At 34.4% G+C, this 13,675-nt stretch overlaps 2 protein-coding genes across 18 annotated transcripts in view; both read right to left on the bottom strand.

Moving 5' to 3' along the window:
* LOC108650165 (LON peptidase N-terminal domain and RING finger protein 2) overlaps nt 1–4,330 on the bottom strand; it is a 32,319-nt gene extending 27,989 nt beyond the window's left edge. Inside the window, exon 1 of the mRNA XM_089259803.1 lies at nt 2,660–4,330. The gene's annotated coding sequence lies outside the window, so the exon portion shown is untranslated. The remainder of the gene's footprint in view (nt 1–2,659) is intronic.
* A 1,386-nt stretch (nt 4,331–5,716) lies between these two features.
* Pdp1 (PAR bZIP family member Pdp1) overlaps nt 5,717–13,675 on the bottom strand; it is a 62,827-nt gene continuing 54,868 nt past the window's right edge. For 6 of the 17 annotated variants that reach the window (XM_089258798.1, XM_089258788.1, XM_089258792.1 and 3 more), the window contains 4 exons: nt 12,629–12,783; nt 11,596–11,821; nt 10,841–11,097; nt 5,717–10,779 (listed from right to left, as the gene is read on the bottom strand). In XM_089258798.1, coding sequence (XP_089114924.1) covers nt 10,693–10,779; nt 10,841–11,097; nt 11,596–11,821; nt 12,629–12,783 — 725 coding nt within the window. In that variant the 3' untranslated portion in view covers nt 5,717–10,692. The remainder of the gene's footprint in view (nt 10,780–10,840; nt 11,098–11,595; nt 11,822–12,628; nt 12,784–13,675) is intronic. The other 11 variants (XM_030386398.2, XM_030386400.2, XM_089258791.1 and 8 more) reach the window with 4 other exon arrangements.

A 13,675-nucleotide genomic window follows, 5' to 3' on the forward strand; every position in this document is an offset into this window, starting at 1 on the left:
CTAATCAGAATAATTCGGTAATGGCCTAAGCTATATACCCTATATCAAGAATTATGTAACACAACAACAATGAAATAAAAATGAATGAATTTGATCCCTGATTGATTTGATTTTGCTTTAGTGAAAGATAACAAACAAACAGACAGCTAGACTGACTGGAATTGATTAGACTTTCTCACAATTGCATAAACCTATAGCTCTATCAGTGATCAGTTATTTTTATTATATGAAATATAATGCCCAGACTCAGTTGTATATGTACATATATCTTGCAGCTTCAAGCATTTTGTATTTCCAGGGTATTTCCTAGTCCTGCTTTACGCATATGAACTATGCCATTTGCTTGCACTTATTATTACTTAAGTCAATTGTTGCGGGTGGCGACAAGAAATTTGCCCTGAAATGCAATGTCAAATGCAAATGCGGCGTAAGGTTAACCCAAACCCGCACCCACACACACTCAGCTAGCTCCACAAGTGTGCGTGTGTGTGTGTGTGTGAAAGGCATAAAAGTTTTGGGCCTAATGAAATTACATAATTGCTGTGATTGCCATTCAATAAACACGAACTGCGAACTGCGAGCTGCGAGCTGCGCACAATTCAAAGTGTTATGAAATCGCCTTCGAACTTATTATACAATTTTCATAAGCATTTTTCCTAGCTGCGTTGCTGTTGTTGCTGTTGCTATTGCTGCTTGTTGCTGTGTGTGATTTCTGCTTTGATATTTGTTTTATTGGCTTTTCATTTGGTTTTTTACGGCGCGTTTTATGGCCACAATAAACGCCATCGCACAGCAGACGAAAAGAGACAGAAGAGGGCGAAAATAATTATTGACTTGGGGAGGGGAAAAACATTCTATTTTCCATTTCGTTTTCGTTTCCATTTCCTTTTCATTTTCTGTTTTGTTTCTCCACATTTGTCACACGATTGCATAATGAAATTTACTTGAAATTCTGACTAATTGTCGTAAGCCATTTGCATTTATATAAGGGCCAATTGGCCAATTGTGACTCATTCGGCTTTTGCCTTTCTGCCTGCTTTTCCCCCACTTTCTGGCTCTTTGCATTTGCCCTTTTTGCATAATGCCGAAGGAAATATTTTGCTTGCAATGTTCAGTTAAAGGTTTTACGGCTTAACAGTTTACAGTTTGTTAGGGCCCTGCCGTCCGTCGTTGTTTCAGCTGTTGTTGTTCGGTCGCATAATGCGTCGCGTGTCGTAACGCCAGCGTCGGCGTCAGCGTCAGCGTTAGCGACGACAACGACGTCAGCGTCAAACGACGCGTTGGGGCGACAAACGCTGCTCGCGTCACGTAAACTGCAGCCGGCAAACGTTGCCCCCAGATGAGGAGGGAGAGAAAGAGAGAGAGCGAGGGGTTGGGGGTGGCAGCAAAAGCTAATGGGTCCGTTAATTTGACAAGCGTTGTTGCAAATGTTTTTGTTGTTGTTGTTGTTGCTGCTGCTGCAGCAATTTGTTGCATTTCCATCAACTATGGAGCGTAAAAAACAACGAAGCGAGCACAAAAGTGGTTAAATAATGTAATTACAAATTTTAATAACCGTTTAGAGTGCGCCATGAAATAGTTGACGGAAATAGTACCTAATTGCCCTAAATTTTAATTATAGAAATTATTAAAATATGCGAATGAGCACAAGCTACTAAAATTAATTAAACCAGCTATTATAAATGTATACAATTAAAAATAATTTGAGAAATATAAGATATGTTTGATTAGAAAATAAAATAAAATATATTAAAATAAATGCATTTTTTAATAAATTGAAATTTGTCTAATAAATTTTTTGATATTATACAAAAAAGCTATAGCAACTATGTATATTAATTCAAAAAAAATCCAGATTTTTTGCATTTTTATTAAATGCAATAATTTGTTTTAATTATTATATATTCAATATTTCTTTTGCTTTTTATTAGTTTCAATATTTTATAGCACGTTTTTCATTTTAATCTATTGCAAATTGACATTTAATTATTTTGCAACAAAATTACATCATTTGATTTATATGTATAACCATATTCATGTATATATTTATATTTTTATCATGAAATATTATTCAGACTTTGCTTTTTATCACAAATTAAATATAAATTATTATCAAGTGCGGCCAATTTGATTTGCCAGAACGTCAACAACAACACGTAGTCAACAACAACAGCAACAACAACAATTGGCGCAAACAAAAACAGAAAACCGCTTAGTAATGCCTGCGCAAAATGGGACACGCCCGCCACCCCCAGACTCTCTTACGCTCTCTTCGTCACTCTAACAGCGCATTTTGTTTTCACACTCAATTCGCAGAAACAGCAACGACGACGACAACAACAACGCAAGTGAAAAACCATTTTTCTTCTGCTGCTTATAGCTGCTGCGCTGCTGCTGCTACTGCCGTTCAAAGAGCAAATGCAACTAAGTTGAGCGCGCGTTCATTCACATTGCACACACACACACAGAGTAGCACACGCACACAGAGCAGACGGCGTGTGGCCTGATGTCGTAACACAGACAGAAGAGAGAAAGAGAGACCACTGAGTGCGCGTGCAAGCATTGCGGCTGCTGTGCATGCGTGCTCTCTCTCGCTCTCCCTCTCTCCCTCTATCTACCTTTCTCTTAGCGCCATTCTCTCTTTGATATTTTAATTTACCTGTCGCACTGACAACTGCTGATTCTGATGTTGCGGCGGCTGCTGCTACTGCGGTTGCTTCTTCTTCTTCTCGTTTTTACTCGTACTGCACGACCGCGCCTCCTGTCTGAGCAGACACACACACGCACAGTCACTCACACGCACGTACGCACACACAATAAATTCTTTTGTGTCAAAATTTATTGCCACACGCGAGACAACAACAAAACAGTGCAAAAAATTCTTTGCTCAATTTCTTAATTTTCTTTTTTTAATTTTTCTATATTTTTCCTTTTTTACTAGTGATTTTATTGTGCCTTTTGTCGAGGCGTGCGCGTAACTTCTGCCTTTGCGTTTTTTCTTTGCTTTTTTGTTTTGTAAGAACCCAACAACTCGGCTTTACGTAACCCACAGACGGGTTTTACACATAACGCGCGGAGCAAACAAATACGTTTTGTTTTTTCCTCTTCCTTTTCTTGTTGCTTGGGATTAGCTGATTTCAAAATTTATGCTTAGCGAATTGAGCATAGACACACACATACATATGTAAACACACGTACACGCACACACAGTCCCATATAATAACGATAAAAGCACTGCTGGTTACGTTGACAAAATAACGACGCGTTGACGTTGTTTTGTAATGCGCTTACGTTACGGTTACGATTACGCGACGAGCGGAGAGGGCGCCAGCTGTGTGTGTGTGTGTAGGGCAACGTGTTCGAATGCTGCTCGTAAGCGCGCGAGCGCTATTTTTTGCTGTACTTGCCACGGCCGCTGTTCGACAGCAAATGAAGGCATTGAGTGCTAACCGCAAACAAACGGAGCAACCGAGCCCCAGCGCACAACATAACAGCAGCAGCGCCAGCAGCAGAGGCAGCAGTATCTCTTCCGTGCTCTCTTTCTGGCTCACACACATAAACATATACGTTGTCATGCGATTATGTCACAGCTCTCTTAGGCATTCAGCAGCGCTGTTACGTCATCATTGGGAGCTCTCTTCAAGTGAGCATAGCCCAAATGTTATTTTTGTTGCTGTTGTTGTTATTTTCTGGTGCTGCTTAAAAATCGCCGGCAAAACGTCAACTGTCAAACGAGACGACGCCAAACTTAGGCAGTCGCTGAAAGACATTGAAAGAGAGTGTGGTGTTCGGAGGGACGTTGGATTGCCGGTTGGTGTTATGTTAACGCCCACACAAGCTCATCATTTATATCGCATGTTACTGTGCTTCCGGCGCCACTCAACGAAAGAGAGACAAGAAAATGGCAAACAAGAAAAATGTATAAAATTGCTGCTGTTTGTTTCATAAGTTTTGTCATTTAACGCACATTACGTATGCGACGCTTTGACCTCATTTGCCGATCATAAAGAGAGACCCCAAACGAACAGCAGAGGCAGGCAGCAACAACGACAGTTACAGCAATCACAACAACAGCTATGTTAAACTGCAGCATTTGCAGCGCAGTCAAGCAGAGACTCTACATTCGCTCACATTCATTTCAAGCTCAAGTTCAACGTTGTCCAACGTTGACGTAGACGCTAGCGCACACGCTAACTGCGGCGTCAACTTGCTGCATAATTCCAGTTTATCGTTTGATGTTGTTATTAACATTTTAAGTGCCTGTTTTATGTTGTTATTGCAGTTGCTTTTTTTTCGTAATTTGGTAATTTGTATGAATATGTGTGTATATTCATATGGAGTCCATGTGTTAACATTGCTCGCATTTGTTTGCAACATTTGCCACGCACGTTTCATCATAGGAAGTAATCGAACAACAGTTATGCGACTCTCCATGTTGCTGTTGCTACCGATAATCAACGGAAATCGTTTGGGTATTTGTGAAATAAAAAATCAAAAGTGAGGAAATTCGTAAGCGTTTTGAATAAGTTAACGGCGATTGGTAGGCGTGTCGCTGTTCATATTTGGTAATTTGTATTTTCGTTGGCTCTCGTTTGAATTAATTTCAGTGACGAGCAGCTTGGCAACATTGCTGCACGCGTCAAGGTCTTGGCAACAGAGGCCCGCTCTTTTGCAGCTGCCCGTTATGCAACACCGAACTGACCCCAACAACAATGCAGAAGACAACACAAGAGAAAAACAAAACCGAAAACCATAAATTAAGTGAAGCAGAAACGCTGTCAAGGCTAACCTTGAAAAGTGGACGGCATTCTGTTAAGTTAACATAGTCTGCTTTTAGGACGCTGTTAACAGCGAGTATAAAGGCGAAGGCACAGCCTCACTGTAACAGCTGCCAAGTACAGTAGAAAGAGATCGCACTTAGCAGAGCATAGCAAATGCCGCCAACTTAATGAAGAAACGCTCTGATTGGTTGATCAATGACCGCAGTTAATAGGATCTTTATTTATACTTAACAGTGTCAGAAGAGATGCAGCCATTTTAACAGCGCAGAGCTCAAGTTGGTTGATAAAAGTTTTAAGGTAAAAAGTAGGCAACACAAAAAGATAATGGCAACGCTGTTTATGAAGAGGAATCAAATTATACACGCAATATAAAAAAAAAAATTTAAAAAAATAAATATTGAAAATCAATGTAAATACTTTAAATTAGCACACTTAATTTATGTCTCACTTCTATAAATAAGAACACCTTTGATTTTTTTTTGCATTTATCATTTCAAAATTTGTATCTAAACCTTTATTGTTTTTTCTTTTTTTGTATATTTTTTTGCAGTTTTTAAATTAAAACCATATATGCCACGCCTTCAAAATTAATAGCTATAAACTAATTCAACATCATTGAAATATTGTCAAACTATGAAAAACTATTTGAGAAATCATTGAAAAATATTTCGAAAATAAAAATATATATATTACATATGGAGACGAGTATAAAAAGTTAACAAAATTAATTACTTTTTCCTCTTTTTGGTTTTTGTTTTTAAATTACAAATTAAACTAATATATCTGCAGCATTTTTTGTTTTATATATTTTTTTTTATTTTCGAGCACTTGTGTTTAGTTTGTTAGCTTTTTTTTTTGTATTTCTCTCTCTTTACTTTGCATTCTTCTTTTTTGTATGTATATCTAGGTACATGTTAGTGTCCTTGCATAGGCTGTTTTTTTTTTTAGTTTTTACTTTTACTTCATTTTTTAAGTTTCGCTGGCAACAACAACTAGGCGCAGTTTTTTTTTTTTTTAATTTTAGATTTTAGTTTTTATTTCTATTTTATTTTTTTAATTTACTTTTGCATTGCTCTCTATATATGTTTTTTTTTAGTTTTTAGTTTTAGTTTTTGTTACTAATACAAACGCTTTACAAATTGTTAGTTCTAGATTACTTTTAGCTGTTCACTTTATGCCTTTTATTTATGTTTTGCTTCTTCTGTTCTTTCAGCTCACTTTCGTATATAAAAATTATTTGCATTCGCCCAAAAATTCTCAAAATTAAAGGCTCTACAAAACGCAGCTTTATCTATGTGTCCATGTGTGTATGTGTGTGTGTGTGTCTGTGTATATTTTAACTCTTGTTTAATTTAAGCCAGTTTTTAGTTTCTTTTATTTTTGCAACAACTAACAATTTTTTTAAAGTATTTTTTACTACTTTTTTTTTATTTATGGTATTTTATGCTTATCGATCTTTAAAATTCAACAACGTTTTCTTTTTTTATGTAAGAATATATATAAGTATTTATGTGTATATATTATATAATATATATATATATGTATATAGCGGTTTAATATGTTCGACTCTCTCGCTCGCAACCCTTAGATAGATGTAATATCTACCCAGAGATATTATATACTTATATAAATGAATAGGTATTACGCCTATCTAGGGTATGTTTTTCTTTTTAGCTGTTTCTCTTTTGCTTTGCACTGCAACAATTTGTGTCTTTAGTTACTATTTTTAACCCTGCCTACGATTACGATTATGCAATGGCTTCATTGCTCTATAATTTATGTACTATCTGTATAGAGCATTTAGAGCATATATTATATATATATATATGTATATATGTATATGCTAAGTATTGTAAGTATATATGTATGTATATATATAAAAAATCATCTGCTACAATATTGAATTTATCTACAAAAAGTTTCAACTAATTGTAATTATATAATAACATGCTGCTCCACACATATACAATATATAATTATATATATATGCATATATAAATTAAACATAATTTCGTTTTGTTTTTTTCTTTTAGTATTTTTCTTTTACTTTCAGTTTTATCGTCTTGTGTTTGTTGCTAAAGTCTACAATTTGTTACGGAACATTCTTATCAGAAATATTAATACATATTCATCATTTTCAGCTTCTGCTTCTGCTTCCTCTTCCTGCATCATTTTCGTTTTTCATTTAAAAACCTAATGTTTCAATCACTAACAAAATAAATTTTGGAGCCTACAACAAACTCGTTGCATAAAAACTTTGTGTATAATATTATCATCATCTTTATCGTTATCTTCTGCTGCTTTTTATATATATATATTTTTTTTTTTTTGTGAATCGCCTTAGTTCATTTACTTAGCCCCCCACTGCGACTGAGACCTGACTACTGTAACAGTGCTTCAAAGAAAAATACTATCAAGAAAGTTAATAATTAATGAATTTGTTAATCTCTCATATTTCGCATAAGGTAGAAATATTTTGACTGCCCAAATGCTGCTATACATTCAATTAAACAAATGGAATAAAACTTCAATGAATTTTATAGGGCGCCTGAAAGTATGCTACGAATTTAATATACAGAATTGAACTGCTTAAACAGCTTAAAGCTGAACTAGAAATAAATTAAAATTAAACTTTATTAGAAATATAATAACAAAAAAAAAAAATTGATCTACACACTAAATATTTTTAATTTAAGCAAAAATCAAAACAAATGAATAATGAATATTTAAATATTTGCTACTTTGCTTCTCTCTGCGAATCTAACTCAAATATTAAATATAGTATTAAACCGTTGTATTGTTTTTTTTCGGGCTGCCCACACTTTAATCGGTCCATGGGGGGCTACGCACTTAATGTTTATAATTTGCATTATGTTTTGTTTTTTGTTCTATGTTTTTTTCACCTCTATGCGCATTTTGTATCTTAGACATAAATATTTTTATATAAATATAACACGACTTTTGTTTAAACTATATATATATATATATGTGTATATATATATAGATATATATATGTATAGTACAAATATATGTAGCAATTGCTTAGTTTGTGAAGTTAATCGAAGTACACTACTATAGTTTATCGTTATCGTTATCGTATAATATCTGTGTAACTTTACAAAACAACCGAAGCTCAAAACTTTGACTCAACTTTTACTTTATTTGCCATAATACAAATGTTCTACAATGTATTTTAGGTTTTTCTGTTATCCTTGACTTTGGTTTTATCTCCTTCTTTCCTTCTTTGTCTCTCTAGGTGGTTTCTTAGCAGTGCAAAAGGCTTTATTTGTTTAAGGTTAGGTCAAATCGTCTTATTAGTGGGTGTTTTAGGATTCGATTGTTGGAAGTTTGTCTGGACTAAACGCTGGGTGCAACTCGCTCTAGAATTATCTCTCTAAATTGTTAGCTAGATAAACATATGAGATAAACGCGCTCATCTATCAAATGTTTTGCGGCCTGTCGTTAGGGTTAGGTTCGGTATTTACTCTTGAGATCCTTGCTTTACATATATGTTTATATATATATATGTATATGTGTATAGGTTAGGTTAAAAGGTAAAAACAGAATACATAAACAAAAATCAAAATTTGGAAATTATTTTTGTAAGCATTTTTATTATCATTTTCATCTCTCTCTCTCTCTGTTTTGCTTTCTCTTTTACTTTGCTTTTTGTTTTTGCTTTTTCATTTTTAAAAAATAAATAAAACGTCTTAAATTTTAATTGCATAAAAAATAGAATTTTCAAATGAAATTTTCGTGTTTTTTTTTTTTCTTATTTTGCTTTTTTTGTATAAAATTTTATTTGATTTTTCTTAGATTTTTCAGTTGTTGTTTTTCTTTTTTGGATTTTTCTCGTTTTTCTTGTTTTCTGTTTATTTGTTGGGCTTAGTTTAGCTAGGTTTGCAGGTAAATGTAACTCAATGTTTAACAAATAAAAGTAAAACTTAACTTAAAAACTGTAAACAGTAATAATCATAATAATAATAATCATAATCATAATCATAATAATGATAATATATTATAGATCATAATATAAAATTGTATCAAGATTTAAGATCTTTGCAAATCACACCAAACAAGTTATTAATTAATTAAAAAACAAAAAATATATATAATATTGCATATATATATGTGTATATGTTGAATTGTGAAAGGTTTAGGTAGAAAATAGGGCTAAGGGCTAGAGGTTGGTTCGAAAAGTTGTGAAGCATTTGCTCAGCAATTGTCTATATCCAACAAAAGAAAAATATATATGTATATGTTTGAATAACATTGCCAAACTGTGAAAGCTTTAGAAGCTAGTGTAGTGCGAGGGCAGCTAGACAAGTTGTCAAGCCTATGAATTGATTAAATTAGAGAAAATATAAAATATATACGCATATACATAAAAGTCTCGAATTGCGATGATGATGCTAATTTGAGATAGTTAGAGGGTGGTTTGAAAAGTTGTCAAGCATAGCTGACATTTGACCTTATACAAAATATATATATAGTATTAAATACAGAATTCTTTAACTGTAGAAATTTCAAGTACTTTAAAGTCCAATAAATGACGAGGGTATTATATATATGCATATATAGAAACACTTGAATGTTGTTTAATGAAAATTGTTACATGGAGGGTGGTTCGAAATGTTCTAAAGCTGTAAGCATTATATTTGAAATTGCAAAACTTCAGAGACTGTCAATTGTCAATGCCAAATGTTAGAAAGCGGTTCGAGGGCGTTTAGAAAACTTATAAAGCACATCTCGCAGCTCTGACTATATGCACGCTGAGTTATTCAATTTTTGCTGCTGCTGCTTCTTCAGCTACTTCGTCTATTTTCATTATCAACAAATAACAAAGAAGAAAACTATCAAATAATAGGTTTACCATAATCAAATTTATGATATATAGTTCATATATGTATATATAAATGTGTGTGTGTGTGTGTGTGTGTGTGTGTATAAGAAAAATCATAGTTCGCTTAGTCTAACAGTTGCCGTTCGCCTTGCCACGAGGCAACTGAGGAGGGAAGTTCTTTTGCTCATTTCTAAATGGTTCTGCTTCTTCTGCTTCATCTTTATTTAATAACATTATATATATTTTTTTAGATTTTTTTTTTAGGGGGTTTTAGATTTTTTTCTTGAGTCAATTTGTAGAATAGGCAACGAAATTATTTACATATGCACGATTTATGTGTTCTTGTTCTTTTCTCTTTAGGAAAGCAAAACAAAATTAATTAACTAACAAAACTTAACAAAGTATAAAAGAAAACTAGATATTGATGTGTTATCGATAGATATATGTATATATGTATATCGGCTTCTATCTGCTCGCTAAAAACTAATAACAAAAGATGTTCTTTTTTTTTTGTTATTTTGTATTAAAAATTAACAAATTTAGTTGATAAGGGCTTCCATATTTGTTTCGGCTAACGGTACGCATTAACAGGTTATCGATAGTTTGTTATCAAGAGAATTTTTTTTGTTTAGTTTTTCCTTCGCTACACTAAAAATTTAAGTTACATTTGTTGTTTCTCTTTTTTGTTTCTTTTTTAGTTATTTTTGCATTTAGTTTTACGTTAAGTTTAAAATAAATATCCGCTGCTTACAAATGTGTGTGTGTGTATAGGTATAGGTGTGTATAGATGTGTGTGTTTACTTAATATAATATATATATAGTAATATATATATAACTTGTTATACATGTTAATGCATGTATAAATTGTTTTTCTCTTGTTTAGTTTAGGTTTTTCTCATTTTGTCTCTTTACTAAAAATTATTATATCGTTATCGATAGACAGGTTTAATATTATTATTATTATTATTCATTATAATGTAATTGTTGATGTGGTATTTCGTATCGCTCAAAGTCACATTTTCTTTTATATATTTTATATTTTATTTGTTATTTGTTATATAATTTTCATTACACATCCTGGAATTTCGATAGACGTGCACGCAAGTCCATGTTCTCCTGTTTTAGCTGCTCGACCTCCTGATGTAACGTGGCATTCTGCAAGTATAATTAATCGTTATTGATTGTCGTTAATTGATCGATTTGTCGGGCTACTCACTTCCTTTTCCAAATAGCGTGCACGCATCGCAATCTGGTTCTCCTTCTGGCGACGTGCATCTCTGGACCGTTTGGCAGCGATGTTGTTCTTTCGTCGTCGGGCCCAGTATTTGTCGTCCTTGAGCTCATCTGGAACAAATTGTTTGCGTGACTTTTTAATCATCGGCTGCGGTTTGAGCTCTTCGTCGGAGAATGCTCTGGTGCGCGGATCAAAGTCCCGCCCCGACGATGCGAATGAAAATGCTGGAATATCAAATACTAAATGTTAACAATGTTTTTCACAGACTGTTCGTGCTATATTCTTAATTAAATCAAATACAAAATGGACTCACTTTCAGATCGAAAACGAAACAGTAAATGAAAAACCAAGAAGAAGAACGATTTATAACGAACAAAAAGAAATCACGATAACTCAAATTGACAACAATTTGCCTTGATATTCGCACAAATTGGAATGAAATCAGCCTTTAACATTTAGCATTTGATAAGACATGAGCAAAAACATTTTCTATTTCATATTTTCTTAAATGCATAACTTATATGTGGTATATATAGAGATATATGTGGTATATTTATATATTTAGCAAATTTATATAGTTATATATTAAATAGATTCGATAGTTAAAGAGGCGCAATGTCCATTCCATTTGTGTTTGTTTTTTTTTTTTAATATATACTTTGAGTAACATAAATTAAAGTTAGATGATCATTCTCTCTCTCTGTCTCTGTTACTCCCATTGTGTATGCAATACTCACTTGATTCGGCCGGCGATGGCGGATTTAGCGTATCGGGACTAATGCAATCCGATGGCGATGGCGATCGCTCGCGCTTTGTGGTTATGTGCCCCAGACCCAGGGACAGGCCAGCTGCATGGCTCAGGGAATCGGATCGATGGCCGAGGCCGCCGGCATGGCCCAAATGGGTGCCCGGCAGGCCGTCGGGTATATTGTTCTCCGACAAGAACTCGTCCAAGTCCGCATACTGCATACGAAAAAGAATTGTTTACAATGATTGTCTCGCAACGGTCACACAGCAGTCGAAACAGTAACAACAAAAATTGAACAACACTGCACGATGTTTGTTTGCTTGCGTGGTGTTTAATTACCAATTGCCAAGTCAATTACTTTTTGCACTAGTCAATTACTTTCATAAAAAGGATATTTTCTATTTACTATTTGCACGTGTATTATGTAATTACTAGAAAAGTGCTCCTAACTAAGCATAATTACTTTGTAATTACTTAATTTTAGTTACAATTACTTAAGTAATTATATTGACAAAACATAATATTCTCATATATTTTTAATATATTGAGCAAAGGCATTTAAATTTTATTAAATTTAATAATTTCAGTAATTTAAGACTCTAAGTAATTAAAAGTAAAAAAAAAATAAAATTAATAATGATCATCCTTCAGTCACAATTTTCTAGTTATTAAAAAGTAATTGCATTGGTAATTGAAATGTAATTGTGAATTGCATGTAATTACTACAGCAATTGTGTTGAGTAGTGTATTTTGTATTAGTCAATTGTTGCTATGGAGGACATAAACTGTACAGTATTTAATAAATACCATAAATATATACTATATACAAAATGATGAGAATGCAATTCTCGCACTACGTTAAGCACCAAGACTCGGGTTAATCTGTGTGTGTGTATGTGTATATGTGTGTGTGTGTGTGTACTGTTTCGGTTGCAATTATTTGTGTGTGTTTCGGGGAAGTTGGGTTCGGGGGTGTAGTAAAACAGACGCAGCCACTACGCAGCGATGATAATGATACTAACTTGTGTTACCTTGAGGTCCGCATCGTAGGGCAAGGTTTTGTCCCACAGATTGGGCCCGAGAAATGCGGTCTGCGCCTCAACATTCCAGATGTCGCCTTCCTCTTTGTATTTGTCATCCGGACAGATGATTTCTTTGCTATTCGATGTGGATTTGCCTGCAACAAGAAAGTCCATTATAATATTGAGCTTAATATAGAAAATAGATAGTTAAGTTCTTCAATGATAACCAAGGACAAATTGCACATTATTACAAACTATTATTAATCATAGACAGACAACTACAACTGCAAATGGCGAATGGCGAATGGCGAATCGCACTGATAACGCTTAGGTGCTTAGGTATTTTTGTTTTTTCCACTAATTTCTAGAGTAGTTTTTATAGTTTTTATTTTTGCAATTGTCAAGTGCATGGAGTGAATTGATAAGGGCCTGAGCACTACTTGGGCAGCTGTCAGGCTGTAAAGTGGGTCAACATGGCGTATACTAAATGCGTGATATTATATGATTTCGAAAAGAAATGTATAATCGATATGAATATGTATGTATAAAACTGGGCAATTCTTTTGGCAAACAAATACAAAATCAATTTCCGCATTCGCTTTGGCTAACGGCAAACAAAACGCAAAGAAATGGCCAAACAGCAAGGCGTTAGAGCGAGACAAATAAAACGAACAACAGAGGAAGCAGCTGAAGCAGCGCAGAGTAAAGACAACAGCGGCGACTGCGCAGCCAGCGGCAGCAAAAAGCGAAAGTGAAATTTCAGCTTTCAACTGATTTTTATCGCCGCCTCACTCAGCCAGCGACGCACTCAAACAAAAAGCTTCGCTCAATTGACGCTGCGCAGGCGCAACTGAGCGTGCTTTTGCCGCTACTGCGCAGCCAGCTGCGCTGCTACTGTCACTGTTAAACGACGACGCGCTCTTTGATTTCTTGCACATTTTACAGCCAAACGAGTTTTAAGCGAAGTCTGCGCCGATGCCGTCGGCAGAAACCAGTTGCCATCGCCATCGTCGCCGTCGTCGTCGTTATTTTGTTGTTGTTGTTGTT

This window comes from Drosophila navojoa, chromosome 4, assembly GCF_054131105.1.
Source record: "Drosophila navojoa isolate 15081-1374.11 chromosome 4, UAZ_NAV_1.0, whole genome shotgun sequence".
NCBI classification, from domain to species: Eukaryota; Metazoa; Arthropoda; class Insecta; order Diptera; family Drosophilidae; genus Drosophila; species Drosophila navojoa.